The sequence below is a fragment of the Vulpes lagopus genome, chromosome 8, assembly GCF_018345385.1.
Source record: "Vulpes lagopus strain Blue_001 chromosome 8, ASM1834538v1, whole genome shotgun sequence".
Classification (NCBI taxonomy): Eukaryota; Metazoa; Chordata; class Mammalia; order Carnivora; family Canidae; genus Vulpes; species Vulpes lagopus.
The window spans coordinates 38,723,297-38,746,582 of record NC_054831.1 but is presented as its reverse complement, the minus strand read 5'-3'; the positions used below and the strand labels follow the sequence as shown (position 1 = coordinate 38,746,582).

At 44.1% G+C, this 23,286-nt stretch overlaps 1 protein-coding gene and 1 long non-coding RNA gene across 3 annotated transcripts in view; both read left to right on the top strand.

Moving 5' to 3' along the window:
• USP12 (ubiquitin specific peptidase 12) overlaps positions 1 to 3,204 on the top strand; it is an 88,013-nt gene extending 84,809 nt beyond the window's left edge. For both annotated transcript variants that reach the window (XM_041766370.1, XM_041766372.1), the window contains one exon: positions 17 to 3,204. In XM_041766370.1, coding sequence (XP_041622304.1) covers positions 17 to 118 — 102 coding nt within the window. In that variant the 3' untranslated portion in view covers positions 119 to 3,204. The remainder of the gene's footprint in view (positions 1 to 16) is intronic.
• A 13,751-nt stretch (positions 3,205 to 16,955) lies between these two features.
• Positions 16,956 to 23,153, top strand: LOC121497558. The gene is made up of 2 exons (XR_005989506.1): positions 16,956 to 19,697; positions 22,685 to 23,153. It is a non-coding gene; the product is annotated as an uncharacterized LOC121497558 (long non-coding RNA).
• Positions 23,154 to 23,286: the final 133 nt, after the last annotated feature.

Here is a 23,286-nt window from a genome sequence, read left to right as displayed (position 1 = left end):
CCATTTTACCTCACAGAAAATAGATGCACAAGCTATTGAAGAATTCTACGGGTTGACATCAGATATCTCAAAGAACTCTGAGTCTGGTTACATCCTTTTCTATCAGTCTCGGGACTGAGAGGGACCGTGATGAAGAGATACTTTCTGCCTCATTTCTTCTCTGGTTATTTTGGAAAGGATCAAGCACTGATTTTTCAAGAAAAGAGAAATGCAGGAAGCTCAGGGGGCAGTAGCACACTTTGCACACAATAAAGCAAAGACTGTGGATTAACACGCTCTTCCTATCATGGTAGTTGATTTATTTGCTCAGGTATCATGCTGTCTGCAGTTCCACACAACAAGGAAGTGAGATCAGAGATAGCAGCTCCTCTTGTAAAACAGCCTTCCAGTAATTGACATGCATTTCTCTTTGTTAATTGCACCAATAATGATTTGAACTCCTTGGGGGTGCAGTAGAAAGACTAGGAATCCGTGCTAAGTTGTATTAATCACTTAAGGAGAGGATTGAACACGCTGTGTAACTTTGCCCGTGTTGCAGATACACAGAAGGAGTATTTGGTGGTCTTTTCAAGCGTAAACCAGAACTACATTTGGGCCCAACACTTGGAGTTGCCTTCCTGATGTAAAAATTAATAGATAACTAGAATCCAGTGTCAGGAAGACAAATATGTTTTGCTTCTCTGAAGAAGCTTATAATAATATACAGTATATGTATATGTAGGGAACAATTGGTCAGAAGTGGCTTTTTGTTTCCCCAAGGGGAAAGACTGGCTTTGTAATTATAATTTTTTTCTTATTTATTTTACTTAAAACTGGTAGAGTCTAAGTATTGTGTGAAGTGCCCACGATTCTGTCAGTAAATTTGAGCATATTTTTATTAGTTTTTGTCAGTTTAACTAGTCCTTCTGTTTGTTTCTATTTTTAAGGTGAATTTTAAACTCTATTTTAAATCGTAGGATACCTTAAGAAAAATTGCAACAAGAGGAGGTAAATATTCTTTTTCAGGAGGAACTGATATCTCTGGCTAAACATTTGTCCTTTTGTTATAGTTTATAAATCAATATTCAGCTTTAATTTCAGTACAATAAAAAGCTATCAAAAATTCCCTGTCACAGTTGGAACAATAAAAGAAGTTCTGGCTCAGTGGTGCACCAGTCTTTAGAATTCTTAAGTACTCTAACGTTTCAGGTTGAGGCCATGTTTGGAAACCTCGTGTCATAGCAGTTACGTTCTTTTCAAATGTCATTCTCTACCCTGGAAAGAAGTGATCTGTCAGAACCCGAGCAGCCTGTGTGGCTGCCAGGAACCCGCCCAGGATCAAGTGTTGGTGACGCAGACCAGGAGCACACAGAGCAAGTCCTTTTCTCTCCCCCCCACCCCTTCATCTTTACAGATCTTACTGGAAGAGTGTTCAGAAATTAAACCTGGCATTTGTTAAGACTTCCTTCTGTTGGGAGTTTTAAGAAGTAATATGTGTGATGTAAAATGTACGTGAACCATTGCGGTTGACACTTTCCCATGCATCATCAGTAAGTTGTCAGATGGTGGCCCATTGTACCGTGCAGGAAATAGTTGAATATACATATTCAGAAGAGTGATCAGGCCTTGGATGTCCTTTAAGTCCTTTTAGGCAGTAACTTTTTTTTAATTGCTGTAATTTTCTAAACTTATTTTACTAACACTGTTGAATATGAAAAAAAAAAAAACGAAAAACTTTTTTGTCTGCTGCTATTTATTAACATTTATTATCTGTATCTTTTAGCTCAGGAAATGACTTCACCTATTCGTTCCATGAACTGATCTTTTAACAGGGTCACTTGGCTAATTGGGCTGTTGAAACAAGATGTGCTGGGAGAAAATTATGATGTATTTTGACAAGTTACTTTTTAAGATTAGAGTTGCTAAAGCCTTACGCTGGCTGGAGGGGGTTTATACAAATTATGGAGCCTGCATGATGGCAACATTGCACAGAGAATCACGACGGAGAATGTGGGGAAGGTCACAGACGTGGAAGTGGATACATTTTTTATTTTGAGGGCTTAAACCAAATTGTCTTGGCACTCCAGGCTGTGTTTCCACAGCCTTTGGCACAGAGAAAGACGTAAAGTGAGGCTGAGTCCGTTTGTGCTTGAGCCAGGCCACAGCATGGATAAGAAAGATAGATGAAGTCATTTGCATAGAGGTCCAGTATTGGAATACGGCACCATGTTTCTACATTTTGCATTTTAAAAAACACAGTAAAAGGCAAGGTTACATTTCATATTAAAGCAAGCTGTAGCATTTTTATTGAGTTCCTTGGTAGTCACACACTGTTCACATCCACACCGTGTTTGATAGTATGATTTGTCAGGGGAGGGACTGTGGGGTGATAGTTCTCAATTTCCTTTTTACTGTTCGTTCAGCTGCATCTACATAAAATGTTTTGAAGCTTATCAGAAACTCAGTATACTTTAAAAACATAGGGTTAGGGTTGGGGGAAAAAAGTGCAGGTATTTAGTAAGAAAAGTGACCCATCTAGAAAGCGTTGTGAGGTTGTGTGTTGGTTGACTGTGACAGAAATGAAGGGCGGGGTTAAGTTGTAAATGGTGGCTGATTGCTCTCTAACTATGTACATGTTTGTTGGGATGGCTGTCCCATATTTTGTATATTGGAATAAAAATTTCTATAAATTATCGTAACTGAAAGTAAATATTCTAAATTAAGTCTCACTGCTAAGTCGTATGGTTTCTGTCTTGGAAACTTTACCTTTAGAAGATTGCTTAAGACAGGGGCCATGAGACTTCAGGAGAAGGGGAGAAAGGAAATGTGTAATATATGGGTCTTGTTGCCTCTTAACCATCAGTATCGGGTTTTTTCTTTTTCCGTGATGGCAGTAGAAAGGCCTCACTTTCATAACATACTACTCTTGATACTTTCTTTAAGGATACTTTTCATTAAAGATTCTCTCATGAGGTATTTAACTGGGAGCTGGGAGGCTAAGGCGTTCCGGTCCTGGCTCTTCAGTGAATTTAACTGTGTGACCTTGGGCAAGTCACTTAACCTCTCTGTGCTTCAGTCTCCCTATCTTGTAAAATGGGAGTAATACCTACCTCACAGGGTTGTTGTGGGGATTAATTAGATATAATGTCTGTAAAGCATCTAAGGTTCTTGAAGAAGGCGCTATATAAATATAAAATAATATCTATTAAAGTTGGTTTATTTGTGCTTGTGGGTTTTTAAGTGTGTTTTTTCCCTTTTGCCTCAAATGTCTTTGAATTAGAAGAAGAGTTGACCCATGAACAACACGGGTTTGAGCTGTGTGGGTCCACTTGTAAGCGGATTTTTTTTTTTTTTTTGATAAATATAGTATAGTACTGTGAGCATATTTTCTCCTAGGATTTTCTTAATATTTTCTTTTCTGTAGCTTTATTGTAAGAACATCAGCTATAAAACATACACAAAATGTGTGTTAATGACCTGTTTACATTATCAGTAGGGCTTCTGGACAACAGGGGGCTATTCATATTTCCTTTTTGGGGGAGTCAGAAGTAAGATGAGGTTTCTTCCACTGCAAAGACACGGTGCCCCTCACCCCGGGGTTGTTAAAGTTCAACTGGATACACTTGGGGACCTGCCCTACTGCTCTTGCTGTGAACTATTTCTGTTACCCAAAGAGATTTTCCCAGAACAGCATTCCGCGTGTGTAAAACAGCACATGGAATCATCGTGTACCTGGCATTTGTTTTTATGTGTTTTATAGTGTTGTCTTTCCAAAAATCCCAAGTTTAAAAATGTAAATTTAGGATCACAGAGTCTTAAAGGGGCAAATACAGTAAAAGGCAGTCTTTTTAGTGCTCCTCATCCCTTCCAGTGTAGTGATTGCTCTTGTAAAATCTGTAACTTTTGAGTATTCACCCTGCACTTGAAACTCTGCTCCACTGTTGAGTGAGTGACTCAGTTACTAACATTGCCTTTATTATGTCATCTGCCTTCCTCACTCTCAGGAGACTGTCCTGGAAACACTTGTTTACTCCTCTCTCTGGAGTGGTCTTACAAAAAGCGCAGTAACAGGTGAACTAGACTGCCAGTGGGGACCTGAGACTGCAGTCTCTCAAACATCTGTATCACACACTTCATATTGAAATTTTAATAAGTGAAATTCTCAGTATTCAACAGTGCTTTTCACAAACTGTTGCAAAGCCAAGACTGCCCCTCCCTTTCTTCAAGTTGCCTTATTCCCCAAGACCTGTTTGTGTTCTTTTGAAGCTTTTTTTTTAAAACTTTGTTCATTTATGTTTTATATGATAACATACTACCTTTCTTTCTGGAGCTGCTAAAATCAGCCATCATTTGTTAGCTGATGGCATGATAAGGCCCTATACTTGGCATTTTAGGTTTTCCTTCCTAATGCTCATCTTGACAATGACCTCTGAGTGCATTCATGATACCTCATTTTACAAAAGAAGAAACTAAAACTCCAGAGATTGAGTCATTTTCCCAGAGTCACTCAGCTGGAACGTAGCAGATGCAGGTTTCAAGTAGGTAGAACTTCATTGCCAAGCCCTTCACTGTGACTGTTGTTACCAAGGTGTTTTCTTCTGTTGTGGAAAACACAGCATACAGTTTGCCATTTTAACCATTTTTAAGTGGGCCACTAAGTAACATTAAGCACACTGACAGTGTTGCACTACTCTGAACACCATCCATTTCTAGGATTTTTAATCTCCCCAAACAGTAAATCCATACCCATTAAATAATAACTTCCCCTCCCCCTCAGCCCTAGTAACTTTTTTCCTGCTTTCTGTCTATGAATTTGATGGCCCTAGGTAGTTCATGTAAGTGGACTCCTACAGTGTTTGTACTCTTGCATCTGGCTTACCGCGCTTACATAATGTCTTCAAGCTTTGTTCTTGTTGGGGCAAGTGTCAGCATCTCTTTTGTTACGACTTGGTAATATTCCACATTTTTATCCATCTCTTGATGGACATTTGGGTGGTTTCCAGTTTTGAGCTCTTGTGAGTAATGCCACTACGAATGTGGATGCACAAATATCTGTTTGAGTCCCTGACTTCAGTTCTTTTAGGTATATACAGGAAATCGCTGGATCATGTGGTAATTGTTTTTTTAATTTTTTATTTTAAGATTTTATTTGAGAGAGTATGAGCAGGGGGAGCAGCAGAGGTTGTTAGAAGGAGAAGCAGGCTCCCGGCTGAGCAGGGAGCCCGATGCGGGGCTCTATTTCAGGACCCCAGGACAATGGCCTGAGCTGAAGGCAGATAATTAACCAACCTAGCCACCCAGGCGCCTCTGTTTTAACTTTTTAAGGAACTTCCCTGCTGCTCTCTGCACCCCTTGACTTTCCTCAACAGTGATGCACCAACACTCCAGTTTCTGTTGTATCCCTGCTAACACTTATTTTTCCTGAGTGTTTTTGGTAGTGGCCACCCTAACTGGTGGGAGTTGATGTCACTGTGGTTTTGATTTGCATTTCCCCAATGATGAGTGGCTGTTAAGCATCATTTCATGTGCTTATTAGCCATTTGTATAACTTCTTTGGAGAAATGTCTATTCAAGTTCTTTGTCTATTTTTTTAAGTGGGTTATTTTAAAAATTGGGTTATTTGTAGGGGTTCTTTATAAGTTCTGAATATTTTCTCCCATTTCTTTTCACTCTTATGGATAGTATCCTTTGATGCACAGAAGTCTTTAATTTTGATGTAGTTCAACTTAGCGATTTTTTTCTTTTGTTGCCTATGCCTTGGCGTCCTAAGAAATCACTACTACTATATCCAATGTCAGGAAATTTTTTCTCTGTTTTCTAGTAAAAGTTTCAGGGTCTTTTAGTTCTTATGTTTAGGTCTTTGATCTATTTTGAGTTAATTTTTAAATATGTTGTTAGGTAAGGGTCCAACTGCATTGTCTTGCATGTGGAGACCCAGTTTTCCCAGCACCATTTCTTGAAAAGACTGTTCTTTCTGCCCTTGAATGATCTTGGCACTTTGGTCAAAAATCCATTGGCCATATATGTGAGGGTTTGTCTCTGGGCTCCGTTTTATTCCACTGGTCAGTATGTCTGTTCTTATGCCACTCGCTACTGTTTTTATTACCATAGCAAGTTTTGAATCGAGAGACCTGAGGCTTCCAACTTTGTTCTTTTTCAAGACTGTTTTGGCTGTTCAGGGTCCTAGAAATTTTATATGAATTTTCGGATTTTTAAAAAAATGTATGTAAAAGTTGCTGCTGAGATTTTTATAGGAATTGCATTGAATCTGTCTTCCACGAACGCACAATGCCCTTTATTTGTGTTGCCTTTAATTTCTTTCAGCGACATTCGGGGTTTTTTTTTTTTTTTTTAATAGTTTTCAATGTAACCATCTTTTACCTTCTTGGTTAAGTTTATTCCTAAGTATCTTACTGTTCTGATGGTACTGTAAATGGATTTGTTCTCTTAACTTTCCTCTTTGGATTGTTCATTGTTAGTGTATAAAAATGCAACTGATTTTTGTATATTGATTTTATATCGTGCAAGTTTGCTGAATTTGTTTATTCTAACTGTTTTGGGGTAAATCTTGATTTTCTACTTATAAGATCATGTCATCTGCAAACAGATAATTATAATTCATCTTTTTCAAATTTGCATGCCTTTTACTTCTGTTTGTTGCCTTATTCCTCTGGCCACAACTTTCAATACTGCATTGAATTAAAGTGCTGAACACAGGCATCCTTGCCTTGTTTCTCATCTTTGAGAAGCAGCTTTCAACCTTCTACCACTGAGTGTGATGTTAGCTGTGCGTTTTTCATATATGGCCTCCACATTGAGGAAGTTTCATCTCTAGTCTGAGTGTTTGTGTCAAGAAATGGGTATTGAATTTTGTGAAATGCTTTTTCTGTATCATTGAGATGATCTTGTGCGGGTTTTTTTGCTTTGTTTTGTTAATGCGTTATAGTGATTTTCGTATGTCGAACAACTCTTGCGTTTGGGGAGTAAATCCCATCTGGTTTTGGTAGTACAGTCTCTTTAATATGCTGCTGAATTTAAGTTGTCAGTACTTTGTACATGATTTTTGCATGAGTATTTAATAAGGGGTACTGGTCTGTAATTTTTTAAATTGTCTTTGACTTGGCTATGAAGGTAATGCTGGACTCACAGAATTAAGTTTGGAAGTATTCCCTGCTTTTCAGCTCTTTGGAAGAGTAGGAGAGCATCAAAAGATTTTTACAAATAACCAATACTTCCATGCTCACTGTAGGTCACTATTAAGAAAGTTGAAGGTATAGTCTTTGCCCTTGAGGAATCTACCACCTAAGAAGGAGTCCAAGGAAACAGCTTGCTAGGAAAGTCAACTGAATGCTTGAACTTCTACACAGCTGTACAAAACAGGTGGAGAAAAATGGAATAGAAAGGCATCATTGCTGGGCAGCCCGGGTGGCTCAGCGGTTTAGTGCCACCTTCTGCCCAGGGTGTGATCCTGGAGACCGGGGATCAAGTCCCATGTCGGGCTCTCTGCATGGAGCCTGCTTCCTGCTTCTCCCTCTGCCTGTCTCTGCCTCCCTCTCTCTCTCTCTCTCTCTGGTCTCTCCTATATAAATAAATAAAATCTTAAAAAAAAAAGTATCATTGCTTTCACAGAGATGCAGTCAGATTGCTAGAGCCACAGAGAAATCTGGAAGTCAAAAACCGTCAAAGGGCTTGGAGATACTAACTATAATGAGAATTTAAGAATATTAACTCATAATACTCTTCAGTAATAGAATGTCTAAGCCTGCTTCAAATACTATTTTCCCCCCCTTGTTCCTTTAAGCCAAGGCTCTAACTTACTCTCAGGAATTCACCCTGGTGGCCACTATGGACCTGATTTCTGAGGAAACCAGCTTTATGCTATTCTGCATCGTATGTTGCTTACTATGGTTCACTTTTTTTTTTAAATTTTATTTTTTATTTATTCGTGAGAGACACAGAGCGAGAGAGAGAGGCAGAGACCCAGGCAGAGGGAGAAGCAGGCCCCATGCAGGGAGCCCGATGTGGGACTCGATCCCAGGACTCCAGGATCACACCCCGGGCTGCAGGCGGCACTAAACCGCTGCGCCACTGGGGCTGCCCTATAGTTCACTTTAATAATTGGTTCCTTTCTTGAATTTCCTCACCTGTTGTCAATGATCTGACCTATAATTAAATCCTGACAGTAAGACTTACTAATTAAAACTTCCTTCCTCTCAATTGTTTTCAAATAAGCAAAATTCTGTTTTAAGATGAAGGAAAACAGTCCCACTTTGCGGGTTTGATGAGTCATTCCTAAATCTGAGTGATGAGCAGAATCACCGGAGAGTTGTACAGATGTTCAGATGCCTGCTGCCCATCCCCAGCAATGTTGAATTCATTTTGCCTTCAGTTTGAGGAGGCAGGATGGCCTTGGGTGACTTCCCACCACCGTCTCTGCAAATGCTTTCTTTTGAAGAACCATTGGGTCCTTTGGATTTAGGGACTTTTGAATTGTGACTGACTTAAGACATACTCAAAATGACCTGCTTACCTTAAATGAAGGACACCTCGCTCAACAAGTCTGGGAAATCACATGTTGAGTCCTTTCTAAGTAAAATTGCAGAAGGATAAAGTAGAATCTTGATTTTACTATACTCAACCATGTCATTACAGTCTTTCTCTGACTACTGCAAGGCCCAGAAACAAGAGAGTGAAATCATGCTATCTGCTCACAGTTTGGGATGATAAATGCAATGATTGGATGTGTTGTTTTGTTTTGTTCTTAAAGATTTTATTTATTTATGCATGAGACACACACAGGGAGGCAGAGACACAGGCAGAGGGAGAAGCAGGCTTCACGCAGGAAGCCCAGTGTGGGACTCGATCCTGGGTCTCCAGGATCACACCCTGGGCTAACGGCGGCGCTAAACTGCTGAGCCACCCGGGCTACCCAGTTGTGTTGTTTTTAACTGAAACTTTGGTTTGCTGGTACCTCTTCCCTTCGGTTGAAACCATATTCCAAATGGTATTTATTTTAGGCTGCGGAAATGACATTTTCTTGGCTGGACTTCTACTGTCTAGTTTTGTTTAACCTGCCAGTTTTGCATGGATTTTCAGGAAAAAAGCAAGGATGATAGAATGATGAGGAAGGTAAATTGCAAAATTGCATGTCAGTGGATTAGATTATTAGATGTAATGATGGAAGCCTCAGAAAATACAACTACAGGTAAGCCCCCCTTTTACCCCAGTGTTCCATATATTTAATATTCTAAAACTCTTAGCAGTTGTTGCACTCTGTTCAAAAGATCAGATATATTTTTAAATCCCTGTCATGAACACAGCAGGGGCATTGTAGTGTCTGATTTCTGTACATCATATATGCTGTATACATTCCATATACAGCTATGGATTGGAACTGCTTTGAAATTACATTAATTTACTGAAAGCAAAGTTACAAACTGGGATAAGGTTTATGATCTTACACCAAAGCAGGAAGGGGTGGGGAGATTTGTACTCTGAGAAGATAACTCCTGGCTGTGGTGTGAAGAGGGGTGTGGAAGGAGCCAGAGTGGATGTGATGAGGCCTCAGGTGGGACAGGACTGGTCATTAGGCTAGCTGGAGGGGGGCGAGGGAAGAGGCATATCTGGGAGGACTTCCAGCTCACACAACTGGGAGGAGAGAAGCCTTTTGCGAGGAGCCCACAGAGAGGACCAGGCTTGGGGGTCAGATCATGGGGGTGCCACATGGTACAGAGTACCACAATTTGTTTCTAAGCACTTGATTTTAATACCGACAATTGCCTGGCAGTTTGGGCAGGCCTGGCCATGGTGGCATGTACACCACTAGGAATTCATATGCTCAGGATGTACCCCTGTGTGCCACATGTACAAAGCTTTGACTTTAGAATTTAAGATTTGGTAAAAAGCTGAAATGACTGTTGCACTTCTGAGGTAATTACTGAACTCCTTGAATGTCTCAATAAAGTCTGCAGTGATTTTGAGACATTTAATAACAGGACAGACATAAAATTTGCAGCCTCATGTTGAGTGCCTTTTTTTTTTTTTAATTTTTATTTATTTATGATAGTCACACACACAGGGAGAGAGAGAGGGGCAGACTCCATGCACCAGGAGCCCGACATGGGATTCGATTCCGGGTCTCCAGGATCGCACCCTGGGCCAAAGGCAGGCGCTAAACCGCTGCGCCACCCAGGGATCCCCTGTTGGGTGCCTTTTAAAAGCTTTTATTGGAAGTAATTAGGTCTGTATCATTTGCTCTGGCATTAAAAAAACAAAAACTCCCTTTTATGGAAAGCTGATAAATTTTAAGGACCCTGAGACGCCTCAGGATAAGGAAAAAAAAATGCAGTTGACAGGCAACTTGGAAACTTGTGGAAAGAAGTTTTGCAAAACGAATATAATGCTGGATAGATGAAAGCCCAGTCTAGAGAGATCTGAAGAACCTGCCCGCAATTGCTGCCTTCTGTGGGGTACAGGTGGGGCAGTCCCATCAGAGGTGGGAGGCTCCAAACCCTCTTCAATCTCACCTGGTGTGTCTCTCCAGGAGAATCTCTGCCAAGTGGCTCTGGCAAAGGTCTCCTGGCTGGACCTGAACTGTTGACCACTTGGTGGGTGACCATAACATTTACTGCCTTCCTTGCGTGTCACATCCTCATATGCACTGGAATAGACAGCGAGCTGACCCTTCCAGACTCTGGACCTCGAGCAAGTTACGTAACCCCCTGAGCCCATATCCCTCATTCATAAAATGGCAGAAGTACTACTGTCATGTAGGAATGTTGTGAAACGGAGTTGAGATACTTAGTACACTTCAGGGCAGTATTTGCTCAGATAGTGTTGTCTAGAAACTTGGGCTGAAACCCCACACTAATTTCTTAGATACTTAATGAATTATGGGAAGGAGTCCTTATGGGAAAAGCATCGTATGTGTTGCTGCAAAGGACATAAAGATGACTAAGACACAATTTCTGTTCTCATGGAGCTTACAGTGTAGAGCATAAGTTCATTTAGAAAAAAGGGGATTCCGAAAAAAAAAAAGAAAGAAAGAAAAAAGGGGATTCCCTGGGTGGCTCAGCGGTTTAGCACCGCCTTCGGCCTAGGGCATGATCCTGGAGTCCCACATCAGGCTCCCCTCAGGGAGCCTGCTTCTCCCACTGCCTGTGTCTCTGTATCTCTCAGGAATAAATAGTATTTTTTTAAAAATGTTCTGAAGGAGTTATTTAGAGATAGTGTAGTGTGGTTAAGAGCACATGTTCTAGAGGCAGACCACCTTCACAGCCCAACCCCACCAGTCCTTGTGTTCGTTTGAGTAAACTCCTGTGCGTCAGCCCTCGTCTGTAAAATAGAGAAATTTGGTGGTGTCTACTTCACGCATAGTGTGGATGAGGATTCAGGAAGTGAGGATAACTTTGAAAGTGCCCAATGAATGTTAGCAATGGTGTGTTTATTCAGTACATATTTACTGTCTACTGTATGCCAGTTGCTGAGGACACAAAGTTCAACGAGACTTTGTATATTCAGTTCAGTGAAAGAACCAGAAATCAATAATTAATTGCAATGATACAGAGTGTTGAGAGCCATAATGGGAACATAAATAAGATAATGTGGGAACACAGAGGAAGAGCATCTAAATCAGATTGCTGGGCAGAGAAGGCCTCCCAGAGGAAATGCTACTTGAACTGAGCTTTCAAGAAGTGGATCCTTATGTGGATCCAGGAAGGGGGAGAGGGAGAGGCAGCCCACGTATAAAGAAACAGGAATCGAAAAAAAAAAAAAAAAAGGAATCGGGAAGGCACCTGGCACAGAAGAGCATTGCATATTTGGGTAGAGTGCATTTGGCAATATGAAGAAAGAGTTCTAAATCCAAGAGGTCTGATTTATTAAGCTAGTAAGTTTGGGTTTTATGAAAATGGACGTAGGGCACTTGTGAAGGATTTCAAGTGATGGCTATCAGAATGACATTTGGGGAAGATCAGTTTAGTTGCAGTGTGAACATCGATCCCTCCCAACTGGAGGGGGAAGACCAATGAGAATCCTGTAGTAATCCGATTGAGAAGGCACGAGAACCTGGACAGGGTGACAGCAGCAGGAATGGAAGGTGGGGTGGGGGTGGGGGGACACAAAATACTGAGGTAGAATCTAAAGGATGTGACGGAAGGATTAGCTGTGGAAGTTGGGGCGGGGGGATGGCTTCTGCTTGGCCCTCGGGGGGGTTTGTGTTCTCCAGGGTTCTTTTCTAGGCCATTTACTCCCTTCTCTTCACACTTCTGGGCAGCCTCCTCATCTACTCCCACAGCTTCAAATACCACCTGGTGCCAGTGATGAACAGGTGGGAGGGAGGTCCAGGGCCTGTCTTCGGGAAATACGGCCTGCCACAGTTAACCTCCTGTTTCTTCTCTGTTTGACTTTGTTGAAGAGATCTGCCATCTAGAGAGCGTATTTATTGGGTAAAAGCATTTTGGCCCCTCATTAGAAGTGCAGAGGAAAGATGGAAAGAACAGGAAGGAATTCAGGGCCTGGAGATGCCAATAGGGAAAGATGTTGGGAGCAGGTCACATTGTGCAAGGGGAGGTCACAGCCACTGGGATTAGTCTTCCCACGGCTAAGTCTCTGGGTCTGCTATGAGCACATGAGCTAGAAGCAGGGAGAGGGCGTGTTGTCTTGTACGGAGAGAGCAGCCCACACAGGTGCTCCCCTTCTGCAGTCTGTGTAGACAGAACACTGACTGCTGGAGCCCCTATGCCCTTTGACAGTCCACCATAAACTCCTGAGCGTGGGACCGGTAGGTTAAGTGTGCATCAGAAAGTCAACAAAGAAGCTGTGGTTTGGAGGCAATATCTGTCATTTTTTGGTGTCAAAGTATTAAATAAGTAGAAGGTCTCAAACTCAAGATATACAAGATACAGACCAAGAACAGGTGGGTAGGCATTTAAGAATAAAACAAGATGGGGGATGGCTCAGCGGTTAAGCATCTGCCTTCAGCCCAGGGTATGATCCTGGAGCTCCAGGATTGAGTCCTGCATCGGGCTCCCTGCATGGAGCCTGCTTCTCTCTCTGCCTGTGTCTCTGCCTCTCTCTCTCTGTGTGTCCCTTGGGAATAAATAAAAAATAAATAAAATCTTTAAAAAAAAAAAAGAATAAAACAAGATGGGACGTCTTGGTGGCTCAGTTGGTTGAGCTTCTACCTTCGGCTCAGGTCACGATCCCAGGGTCCTAGGATCCAGCCCTGGATCAGTGGGGAGCCTGCTTCTCCCTTGGCCTCTGCTCTCTAACAAATAAAATCTTTAAAAAATTAAAATAATAAAACAGAAGGTTGAAAATAAGGTTCTATTATGGTTAAGAGAAAAAAACAAGTCAGCTTCCTTGAAAATGAGTGTTAATCAGACACTCTAGACCGATACTTAAACTGAAGGGGTCATTCATTCATTGCTCCATTCAAGAAATATGTGTTAAGCAGGTAATTTGTGCTCAGCACTATTCCAGGCAATGAAGAAGCAAATGAGATTGGCTGCCTCCAAGGAATGTATCCCCTAACGGGGGCAAACAACACAGCATGAGATACCGTGACACGTAGGAAGGGAATGAGCAGGGCATGTGCTGTGGTGACTGAACCGGAGAGGCCTGCCATCCATATGGGGTAACAGGAGGGCCTCTCTGAAGAGGTGACATTTGAGCTGAACTGGAAGGGGGAGAGCCAGCTGTGGGAAGTGCTGGGTGGAGAGCATTCCGGCCCCTAGGATGAATAGCAAACACATAAGCCCTGCAATAGGAACAAGCTCTCAGTGCAGAATGAGGTTTTGTGGCTGATTCATGGGGAGTCCTGAACACAAATGGCTTTACTGCTGTGTTTAAACAGCAAGTTTTTGCGGAGTGTGAAAGTTTGAAGAGTCATTAGGTAGGGGTTTTAAAAATGACTTAAAAATTATTAACATCTGGGGCAGCCCGGGTGGCTCAGCGGTTTAGCACTGCCTTCAGCCCAGGGCCTGATCCTGGAGACCTGGGATCGAGTTCTGCGTCAAGCTCCCTGCATGGAGCCTGCTTCTCCCTTTGCCTGTGTTTCTGCCTCTCTCTCTCTCTCTCTCTCTCTGTCTCTCTCATGAATAAATAAATAAAATCTTTAAAAAAATTAACATCCCTTTTCTGTGCACATCATAGAATTTTTTAAAGATTTTTATTCATTTATTTGGCAGAGAGAGTGCATGAGCAGGAGGCAGAGGGAGTGGGAGAAGCAGGCTCCCCACTGAGCAGAGGCCTGATGAGGGGCTCAATCACAGAACCCCAGGATCATGACCTGAGCCAAAGGACTGAGCCATCCAGGTGCCCCCATATCATAGAATCTGAAAGTATGGAATGAAGGAGGAAATCCAACAGCTAGCTAGTTTTTTCAGTGCCATTCACCAAGTAAAATGTCTTTTCCCCATTGAGTTGATAAAACGCCATCTGTGTTGTGTACCGAAAGAGCTTGTAGCTCTTTGGGTTTCCTCAGTTTCCTCGAGCTGCCTGTCTGTTCCTGAGCCCAGGACTGTACTGATGGAATTGCCGTGCTCCTCTGTCTCCGCTGCACCTTATTGAAAACTAGCATAGACAGCTCTATAGCAGTGCTTAACGTTTTTCTTGTATGGCTGTTACAATACATTTCAGGAAAGATTTTTTGATATGTTGTCATCAGACACTATCAGCATCCCACGGAACGCATGTATTCTCTAGACTTCGGTTTGAGAACTACCCAACTTGTACCATCTTGCTTCCGAAAGGACTAGAAGGCCTGGAGTGGACTCTGGAAGCGGCCAGGCTCCCATAACGTTTACACGTGTCAGGCGGAGTACAGCATGCTTTTGGGCATATCACCTTTACCCTTACCTCTACCCTTTGGAGTAGCCGTTACCTCCTCTGTTTCACTGGGAAGGGCCCGCGAGGCTGAGGGACCGTGTTATCACGGACATCTCACAGGTACCAGAGGGTACGCCAGGTCTCTGGATGAAGACACTTCGGCCTGTACCCTACCTGCGTCCAATCGGACTGCTTGATGGACCCCAGACACCAAGACCCAGAGCCGCTGTTCGTGGAGCACTTCCGTGTGCGAGAATCTGGGTGGTTCTCCCTGGGGGCAGGCAGCTTGTTCCTAGTGGTGCGAGGACAGGACAGCGTGGCAGCCACGGAGGGGGTTGCTTCTCCCCTCGCAGCCGAGGAGATGAGGATGTGGGAGGTGAGCACGCTCGCGGGCAGAGTCCCTGCTGATGAAGTGAGGCTGAGGGGAGGACCTGCGGGAATCAGGCTTGGAATCCATAGATGGCTCGGCGGCCTCCCCCGAGTCCTAAGCTCTCCGCGGGGGGGCTTTGGGCGGGCCACGGCCTCTGCCCCTGCCTCCGTTTCTCTCGGAGGCCCCTCTGGAACAGCAGCCGCTCCAGGAAGCCTCACCGATTGCTCAGCTGGACGTGGTTGCTTTCTTCCATCTCCGCTGACCGGCTGCGCTCGGCCGCTTGGCCGTTGGGCCGCCCCGGCTACCAGATCTCCAGCCCCCAGGTGCCCGGGCCGCACGTGCCGCAGTGCCCTGCAGACGGACGGATTCGAGCTGACTCTCTCAAGGGGCCACTCCCAGGACCTCATATGGGGAGGACAGCTGGGCACATGTTGGAGCCCATCATCCCCGACAGACGCCAAGTCCTCTCTTGCGATACTCTTAGTAGGTGGTGCAGAGAGGAGCGTGAGGCCCAGAGGCAGACAGAACTGGTTTGGAAATTGGTTCCACCGCCTATTAGCTATGTGCTCCCTGGAGCTCCATTTCCTCACTTGGGAATCGTTGTGAGATTTATATAATGCAATAATGCAATAAATACAAAAAGTCCTGAGGGACATGCCATCTCCGTCCCCAGCTTGCTCACTTCCTCCACAAATATTTATGGACCTCCCATGAAACCTGAGGCACTGTGCTCACCATTGTATTTATCAGTTGTTTCCATGGAGTAGTGTCTCAGAGTTCAGGCTGGGAGTACCCCAACAGCGCCCCAACTGAGAGATCATTACAAACTTACAAAGCTGAGTAAAATGTCCGTGTTGCTATGAGAATTCCTCTTGCACCCACACCGTGGATTATACCCTCAACACTGCACTCCTCGTTGGCCTTGACTGTGGAAGCCTCCTTGCCCAGTTTACAGGGGGATGTTACCTTCATAAGCAACGTGTGCTTTTATCAAAGTTCCATGTGTGCTCATGTTTGGATAGCTCAGCTCAGCTCCTTCGTTTTGTCACGGTTGTGATAGAACCCAGAGCTGGTGCAGCCAACCCTGTGATGATGCCAAACACAGCTGTCAATCTGGGGGTGTGGAGAGTGAAGGGGGAGGCCTCGTCCCCATAAGTTCATTTCAGGTAATGTCAGGGATGCTCTATCCCTCAGGAGTAACTTGTGCAATTAGAAGGGCTCTCCTCCGTTTCAACATTTTTATGCACCTAATTCCACTGTCCCGTGCATAAAGTGGTCAGATCCAGGCATTGCAATAAGTCTCCAAAATCAGGGCCAGAGTGAGTTAGTCAGGAAGGTAACTGTTTCCTCAAGGATTAAAATAAGCAAAGAGGATGGGTTGTTACATAAACAATAACACTGGCCCCTTGAGTCAAAAAACACAAATGTAATTTATCTCAAAATTATCCTCTAGTTTGTTGTTCAAAATTAGATTACGATAACAAATGTGTTAAGCCTCTTGAACAGACAGTTATTCTCATGTCAATAGCCTCCGGAGGAACAATCTTCCCGGCCCAGATTTTCTATGGATGGAACTTGGGGTTTGGAAAAAAAGCACTTTGAATCTGAGCATTCAAACCATAGTTCTTATAGTCACTAAAGCTAAGAGACAACATGTCCCTAATAGGGAAAGTTTGGATTTCAGAATCAGATAAATCTGGATGGAGATACTGGCTTTTTACCGAGCCAGCTGTGCGAGTTTTGTTCAATTTACCCATTCTGAGTCTGTCTTCTTAGCTAAAAAATAAAAAAAAAAAAAAACACTTAAAAATGGGAATAACAATATCTACTTTACAGGATTGTTTTTAGGTTTCGGATACTGTATATGAAAGTACATGACATAGTACTTGGCACATATTGGGGCTTCGGTATATGGTAGCTAATAATACTACAAGTGCTTAGTAGAATACAGATCAAAGGATTACATTGGTTCCAGAACCTGAGGGCTCATCTTAGATACACTTAGCCAGTGGTTCTCAACTCTGGCAGCTCAGAATCTCCTGGGGAGCTTCTAAAACAGGCCACTGTTCTGGTCTTGCCTCCAAAGGTTCTGCTTTTAATTGATTTGAGCTGAGGCTGTATGTCTGGATACACTGCTGTGCCAGGGCTGAGGACCCTACCCTCATTCTCATCAACTAGGACTGGCTGACCGCATGCCAGGAAGCCTTGCAGAGATGTTTATCTGGGGTCTGGCCTTAAGCCTTACAAGTTCAGAAACCATCTTGTTAGACCTTCAAGGTGATTGGTCTCAGACCACAGGCTGAACAGGAAATGGAGAGGCTATTAATTTGTAATTAAAAATATACCCGCCAAAGAGACCAAGTGCGTGCATTGGCCTGAAGAGCGTATTCTCCCTTTAAGCAAACTCCAAAGGCAGCCAAGTGATGAAGAAATGACTCAGAGCAGAGGAAGTGGTCACACCATTTAATGTTGCCTGGCATCTGGTTTGACGGCCCATCGAAGGCATGTGCCCTTCAGGCACACTGGAAGCGCTATCTTCCCACCTGGCCCCTTCTCATCTGAGAATGGGCTTAAGGGGCACGTCCAGGGTTTGCAGCTGAAACAGCCCTTTCTGTGTGCTTTGGGGTCTCCTCTGCATGCCACCACCATCAGGTCATTCTGAAGTGGGCCCCATAATGTGAGTCAGAGCAGTAGAACTAGCTCACATCTGCATATAACAAACCGACTTTCCAATGCACCAGAAAGGGCAGGGTGTGAAGTTCAGCTATGGGCTGATGAAAGCAAGGGTCATAAATATATGTGGAAGCGCCCCAAAGGAAAATATTTTGGCTTTGACCTTCATCCTTCTCATTCCACAGGAGGGTTTGAAAGCTGCGGCTAAAATGCCTGCAGGGTCATAAACATCTGACACTGTTTTTATTTTTTTAATTTTTTAAATTTATTCATGAGAGACAGAGAGAGGCAGAGACATAGGCAGAGGGAAAAGTAGGCTACCTGTAGGGAGCCTCATGCAGGACTTGACCCTGGATCCTGGGACCATGACCTGAGCCAAAGGCAGATGCTAACTGCTAAGCCACCCAGGCGTCCCTGACACTGGTTTCAGAGCCCATTACTGAGCTCACAGTTCCCTCGCCACTAGGCAGAGGGCCCCGGTGAATGACAGGATGGTGAATGTGGTTGGGATGAGGTCCATAGCCAAGGCCTACATCCCCAAGAGCACATGGTCACAAATGGGCACAGCAACAAGGTGGTTGAGACGTCTGGGTTTGGCATAAAATGTTACCAGGTGAAGAAAGCAAGAGTCAGAAGTTAGTGTCACTTTGGGTTCAGAACTCAAAATACCTGAAGGGAATAATTTACTCAGGATGGAGAATCACTGTTCAGTCATTCTTACCAGAGAGTGAGAACTATGTTCAGTTTATTAATTGATGATATGGGATAATTACATTTATCAAAACCCAGCTTTCATCGTGGCTGTGGACTAACTTTGCATGTGGGCTATTTCCTTAGCCGGGAGGGGCCGAAGGAAATTTCTTGCCTGGGTTCTGTTTGGATCCTTGTTGCATCTGGCTGACCTAATTTTGCTTTGCCCATTCTCTTGGGTGGGGTCCATGCTGGTTTCCATCACAGTGGCCATGTGCCTTTGCCAGGATTTTTATATTGCAGAATAGGTTCTATTTTCCACCCTCCTCATAGCGGCCTCTCCAGGCCCAGTGAACATCACGGCCCTCCAGCTCACCCACACCCCCTTTGAATTGAGTGGTGTCTATTCCTAAACCAGTTATACTCACAATACGTGTTATAGTAATTAAGTGATTTAATTACCTACTATGTCATCCCAACTTAATATTATGTAAGCCAATACGATGAGTATGAAAAGAAAGCGTTATTTCCTTGAGAACTAAGTGAAATTATTTGGAAAGACTCAGTGAAAGCAAATTGACTTAAAGATTTGCTTTAAGTGTGTAGAGATTGGGGTAAATAAGAATATAGAAGAATTCTATAGCAAAAGTCCTTTTCAAGACTAAGATTTCATGCCACTTTAAAGAAGTTGAGATTTCAAATTGTGGATAACACAGTATAGGTGTGAGTTATGCAAAACAGAGACAGCAAGGATCCCCAGTGAGGGCACCAGGCTCAAAGAAAGGGTTTTGGCCCTATGTCCAAATATTGGCAAGTAGGGGTACCTAGCTGGCAGTCAGTAGAACCTGTGACTCTTGATCTTGGGGTTGAGTTGAAGCCGCATGTGGGCGTAGAGTTTACTTTAAAGAAATATATGTATATATTTTAAAATATTGATAAATAAATGATATATGTTTTTTAAGTTAAATGTTTAAAGTATATAATATGTATTTTTATCCTTGGTTCATCATGTAACATAGATTTATTGAGCGCCTACTGTGTGTCAGAATTCTCGATTCTGGGAATGCAGAAATGAATAAGGCCAACAACATCCCTGCCCTCAGATGAACATTCTGGTGAAGGTGACAGAACGGTGGAGAACGGCATATAATACGCTGTACGTAATGTATGCCACCATGCACATGTATGAACTCAGCGTAAGCAGACTCGCGATGGGGGGTGGGGCGGGGGACAGGCAGTCAGTCATAGGACAGGCCTTGCCGGTGAGGAAGCAGAGTGGAGATGCACCTCCGGGGGCAGCCATGGGGAGATCTAGGGGAGACTCTTTGGGACAGAGGGGCCGATGAGGCTGACACCCCGAGCTGTGCCTGAGCTGGTACTTAAGGAAGAGAAAGGCCAACCTGCCTGGAGACAAAGGCTAAGGTGAACCCTGGGGTCATCCAGGGCATGGGGGCCCCGGGAAAGACTTTGGATCTGATCCTGCAAACGAGAAGCAGCCACTGGGTTATTTCTGAGAAAGAGAAGGAGACTGGCCAGGTCTGATTTCTATGTTTAAAAGGTCACCCCGCTGCTGTATAAAGAGAATGGAGTGAGAATGAGGGGCAAGAGAGGAAGCTAAAAGCCACACAGGGGACAGGCAAGGAAGCGTCAGCCATCTGGGAGGGGCCCAGTGGAGAGGTGCTCCCAGAAAGCCAAGTGCAAGCCTGAGAGGGGCTGGAAGGTGCTCTGGAGGCCTGGGGGGCCGGTGGGGAGAAGCCTGGGAGGAAGGGAGACCAGAAGACGCACAGGAAGTAGCGCTGGGAGCCGGAGCCCTTTGGAGTGGCTTGAAGGGGAAGGGCAGGAGAGACAAGAGCTGGGGAAGGAAGACCTGTGCGAGCAGAGGTGCAGGTAGTAGGCTGGCGGGAAGGGGCCGGGAGGTGGCCCCGCAGGCCTCCCAGAGTCCTCCACGCCGGATGTGGAGCTTCCTGTGAGTTAGCAGAGAGACAGCTTGGTTTCTGGCTGTGAGATGACCGGGCAGAACTTGACTGCCTTCACCGTCTGAAGCAGTTGGCCTGCCTTTAGGAGCTGTTTCCTCATTGTCTTCTGCTCTTCCGGTTTTCTTCTCCCTCTAGTGGGGAGGGCCCAGTCAGGAAGCCCAGAGTCTGCTTTTTGTTTGTCTTTGCAGCAGACTTGATGGGCGGGTGTGTGTGTGGGGGTGGCTCTAGGGGCCTGTGGTAGGGCCTGCAGAGTATCAGGGAGATGGCCCGGTGCCCGTGGGGGCTGATCTTGCCCATTTTTGGCAGTCGCTGTTGGGGAATGCTACTCGGCAGGGTTCCCATGTCAGAGGAAAAATAAGCGCAAGGCTTACATTTCTCAGGCTTTAGGTAGACTGTCTGTGGTTTTTAAAGCTTTTGAAAAATGTCTGTTTATGGGAATCTATTTTATATATAGGTGTCAGCAATCTGATGGGAGAGAAAGAGGTTCCTGGCAGCCTTGGGACCTGGCTGGGACCCCAGTATGGACTGGAAATGTCCAGGCATCAGGTCACTGTTGAGGATTAGCTCTCTCTGGCAGAGGAATGGAAAGAGCCTGGTTCAGAGATTTTACCCTACAGGCCTGGCCTTAATTTTTTGCCATTTTTGCCTCCACCCCTAGGTACTGGCCTTTGGAAACAGATGAGGCAAGGGACTGAAGATCTTGCACCTAGGAATTCCACACTAACACCCCAATTCCTCCTTTTGACGGGCCCAACACGGGGAGGTGAAGACAAATATGGGTTCTTTGTGACAGCGAGCCTAATGTGGCCCCTAATAAGCCAGTGTTGGCCCTGTGGAGGGCTGGAGGCAGCCTAGGGCCCAGAATCAAAACAGGCCGAGTGGACACTCCCTCCAGGCCCACACCTGAATCTTCCCAGGAGGCATCCCAGCAAAGGCCAGCATGCTGGGAAGAAGCCAGAGCCAGAGGCCTTCCCAGCCAGACCTGTAGCCTGCTGTACCTAGGCCCCCTGGGGGAAGGGAGGAGGACTCATGTGGGAGGAGGCTGAAGGTGGGAGGAAGAGCAAAGAGTGAAGGGGGCAGAGAAAGAGAGCAGAACTTTTCTCTGGCCAGGAGAGATCCGAGGGGGTGCCTTTCTTAAGTTTTTGAAACATTACTTTTATTGGTGAATGAATAAAACCAACATACATATACTTGCATAAAGGCATAGGTATGGTTTAATGAAGAATTCTAAAGAGAACACCTGGGTAATCACTGCTTAGTCAAGAAGTAGGACAGATCCTGCACCTGAGATCCCCCTGGGTAACCCCTACCACTCTACCCAGAGGAACGATCGTCCTACCTTGTGGTAACATCTCTTTACTTTCCTCTATAGTGTGATCACTGATGTGTGTATCTTAAAGAATAAATTCTAGCTTCAGTTGTTTTTAAATGGCATGGGAATAAAATCATACTTGATGTGTTCTTTTATCTTGCCCCTTTTCCCTCAACATTGTTCTTTGAGCCTCATCTATACCGTTATGTTTGTTCATTGATTTTCACTGAGGTATATGATTCTCTCATATGACTATGCCATGATTATTTATCCATTTGACTGTAGATGGGAAATTGGCTGTTGTACAGGGCTGTTGGCAATGGACCACGCTGTGATGAATATCTTTGGCTGTGAGTCATGGTGCACATGTGCCCGGCTTTCTCTGCATGTGTACCTAGAGTTGGAAATTCTGGGTTCACATATCCAGAATCTTAAAGTTAATACCAAACTGTTTTCCAGAAAGATGAATTGGGTTGTTCCAAGTCTATAGCCTTGTTAAGTTTTATCTGTTTGTTAATTCCTGAGAGAAGCATGTCAAAACCTCCCACTATGTTTGTGGATTTGTCTATTTATCATTTGAGTTCTGTTGGGGTTCTTTTGCTTTCTATTTTGAAGCTATATGTTATTAGGTATGTAAAATTGTTATATCTTCTCAGGAATTGATCATATTCAAAACAATTTGGAGGTTCAAGAACATTTATAAGAACATTATGCATTGCCAACTACACTGAACAATAGTCCCAAATGGGAAATTGTCCAAATGTTCTTTTATCACTAGGAAATGACCCTATTTACCTCTGCTAATGCTTTTTTGCATTAAAGTCTATTTTGTGCTTCTAACCTTGTTGCCTCCAGGAACTTGGGAAGAAGAGAGCCCAAAACAAAGTGAAGTTGCTAAAAGAAAACTGAAGAGGGCTGGAGAGAGAAAAATAAGGCTGCTCCCCAGTGAACCACCCAGCCCCTCTGTGCTCAGGGACATTGAGGGATCTTCAGTTCACTGCCTCGGGAGGACTGGAATGAGGCAGAGGAGAAGATGCAGAGCTTTAAGGACAGCCACTTCCCATCAGAACACCTGCTAGACTGCAGATCAGAGCATGGGAAACTCAGCTGTGTGCATATGTGGCGTCTCCACATGCTCACCCCACAGCTCCAGGGGGATTTGTGGCCAGTGGGTGAGATAATGCTCTCAGGTATTATCATATCTCAAGTATGTGTGAGGATGTACTTCCTGCCAGCTCAGGATAGAACTCCAGATATTTGTGAATTTGTCATTCTCTTCATCATGTATGTACTTATCCAGTCAATAAATACTCTTTTTTAAGGATAAAAGAAGTTTTTATTTATAGTCTTAGAGTGAAGGGGAAAACCTCAACTTGCAAGACAAATCCTGTGCAGTGTGGACAACATACTTTTTATTTCCATGGAATGGAATCAAACACAGACTGAGACTAGAGAGT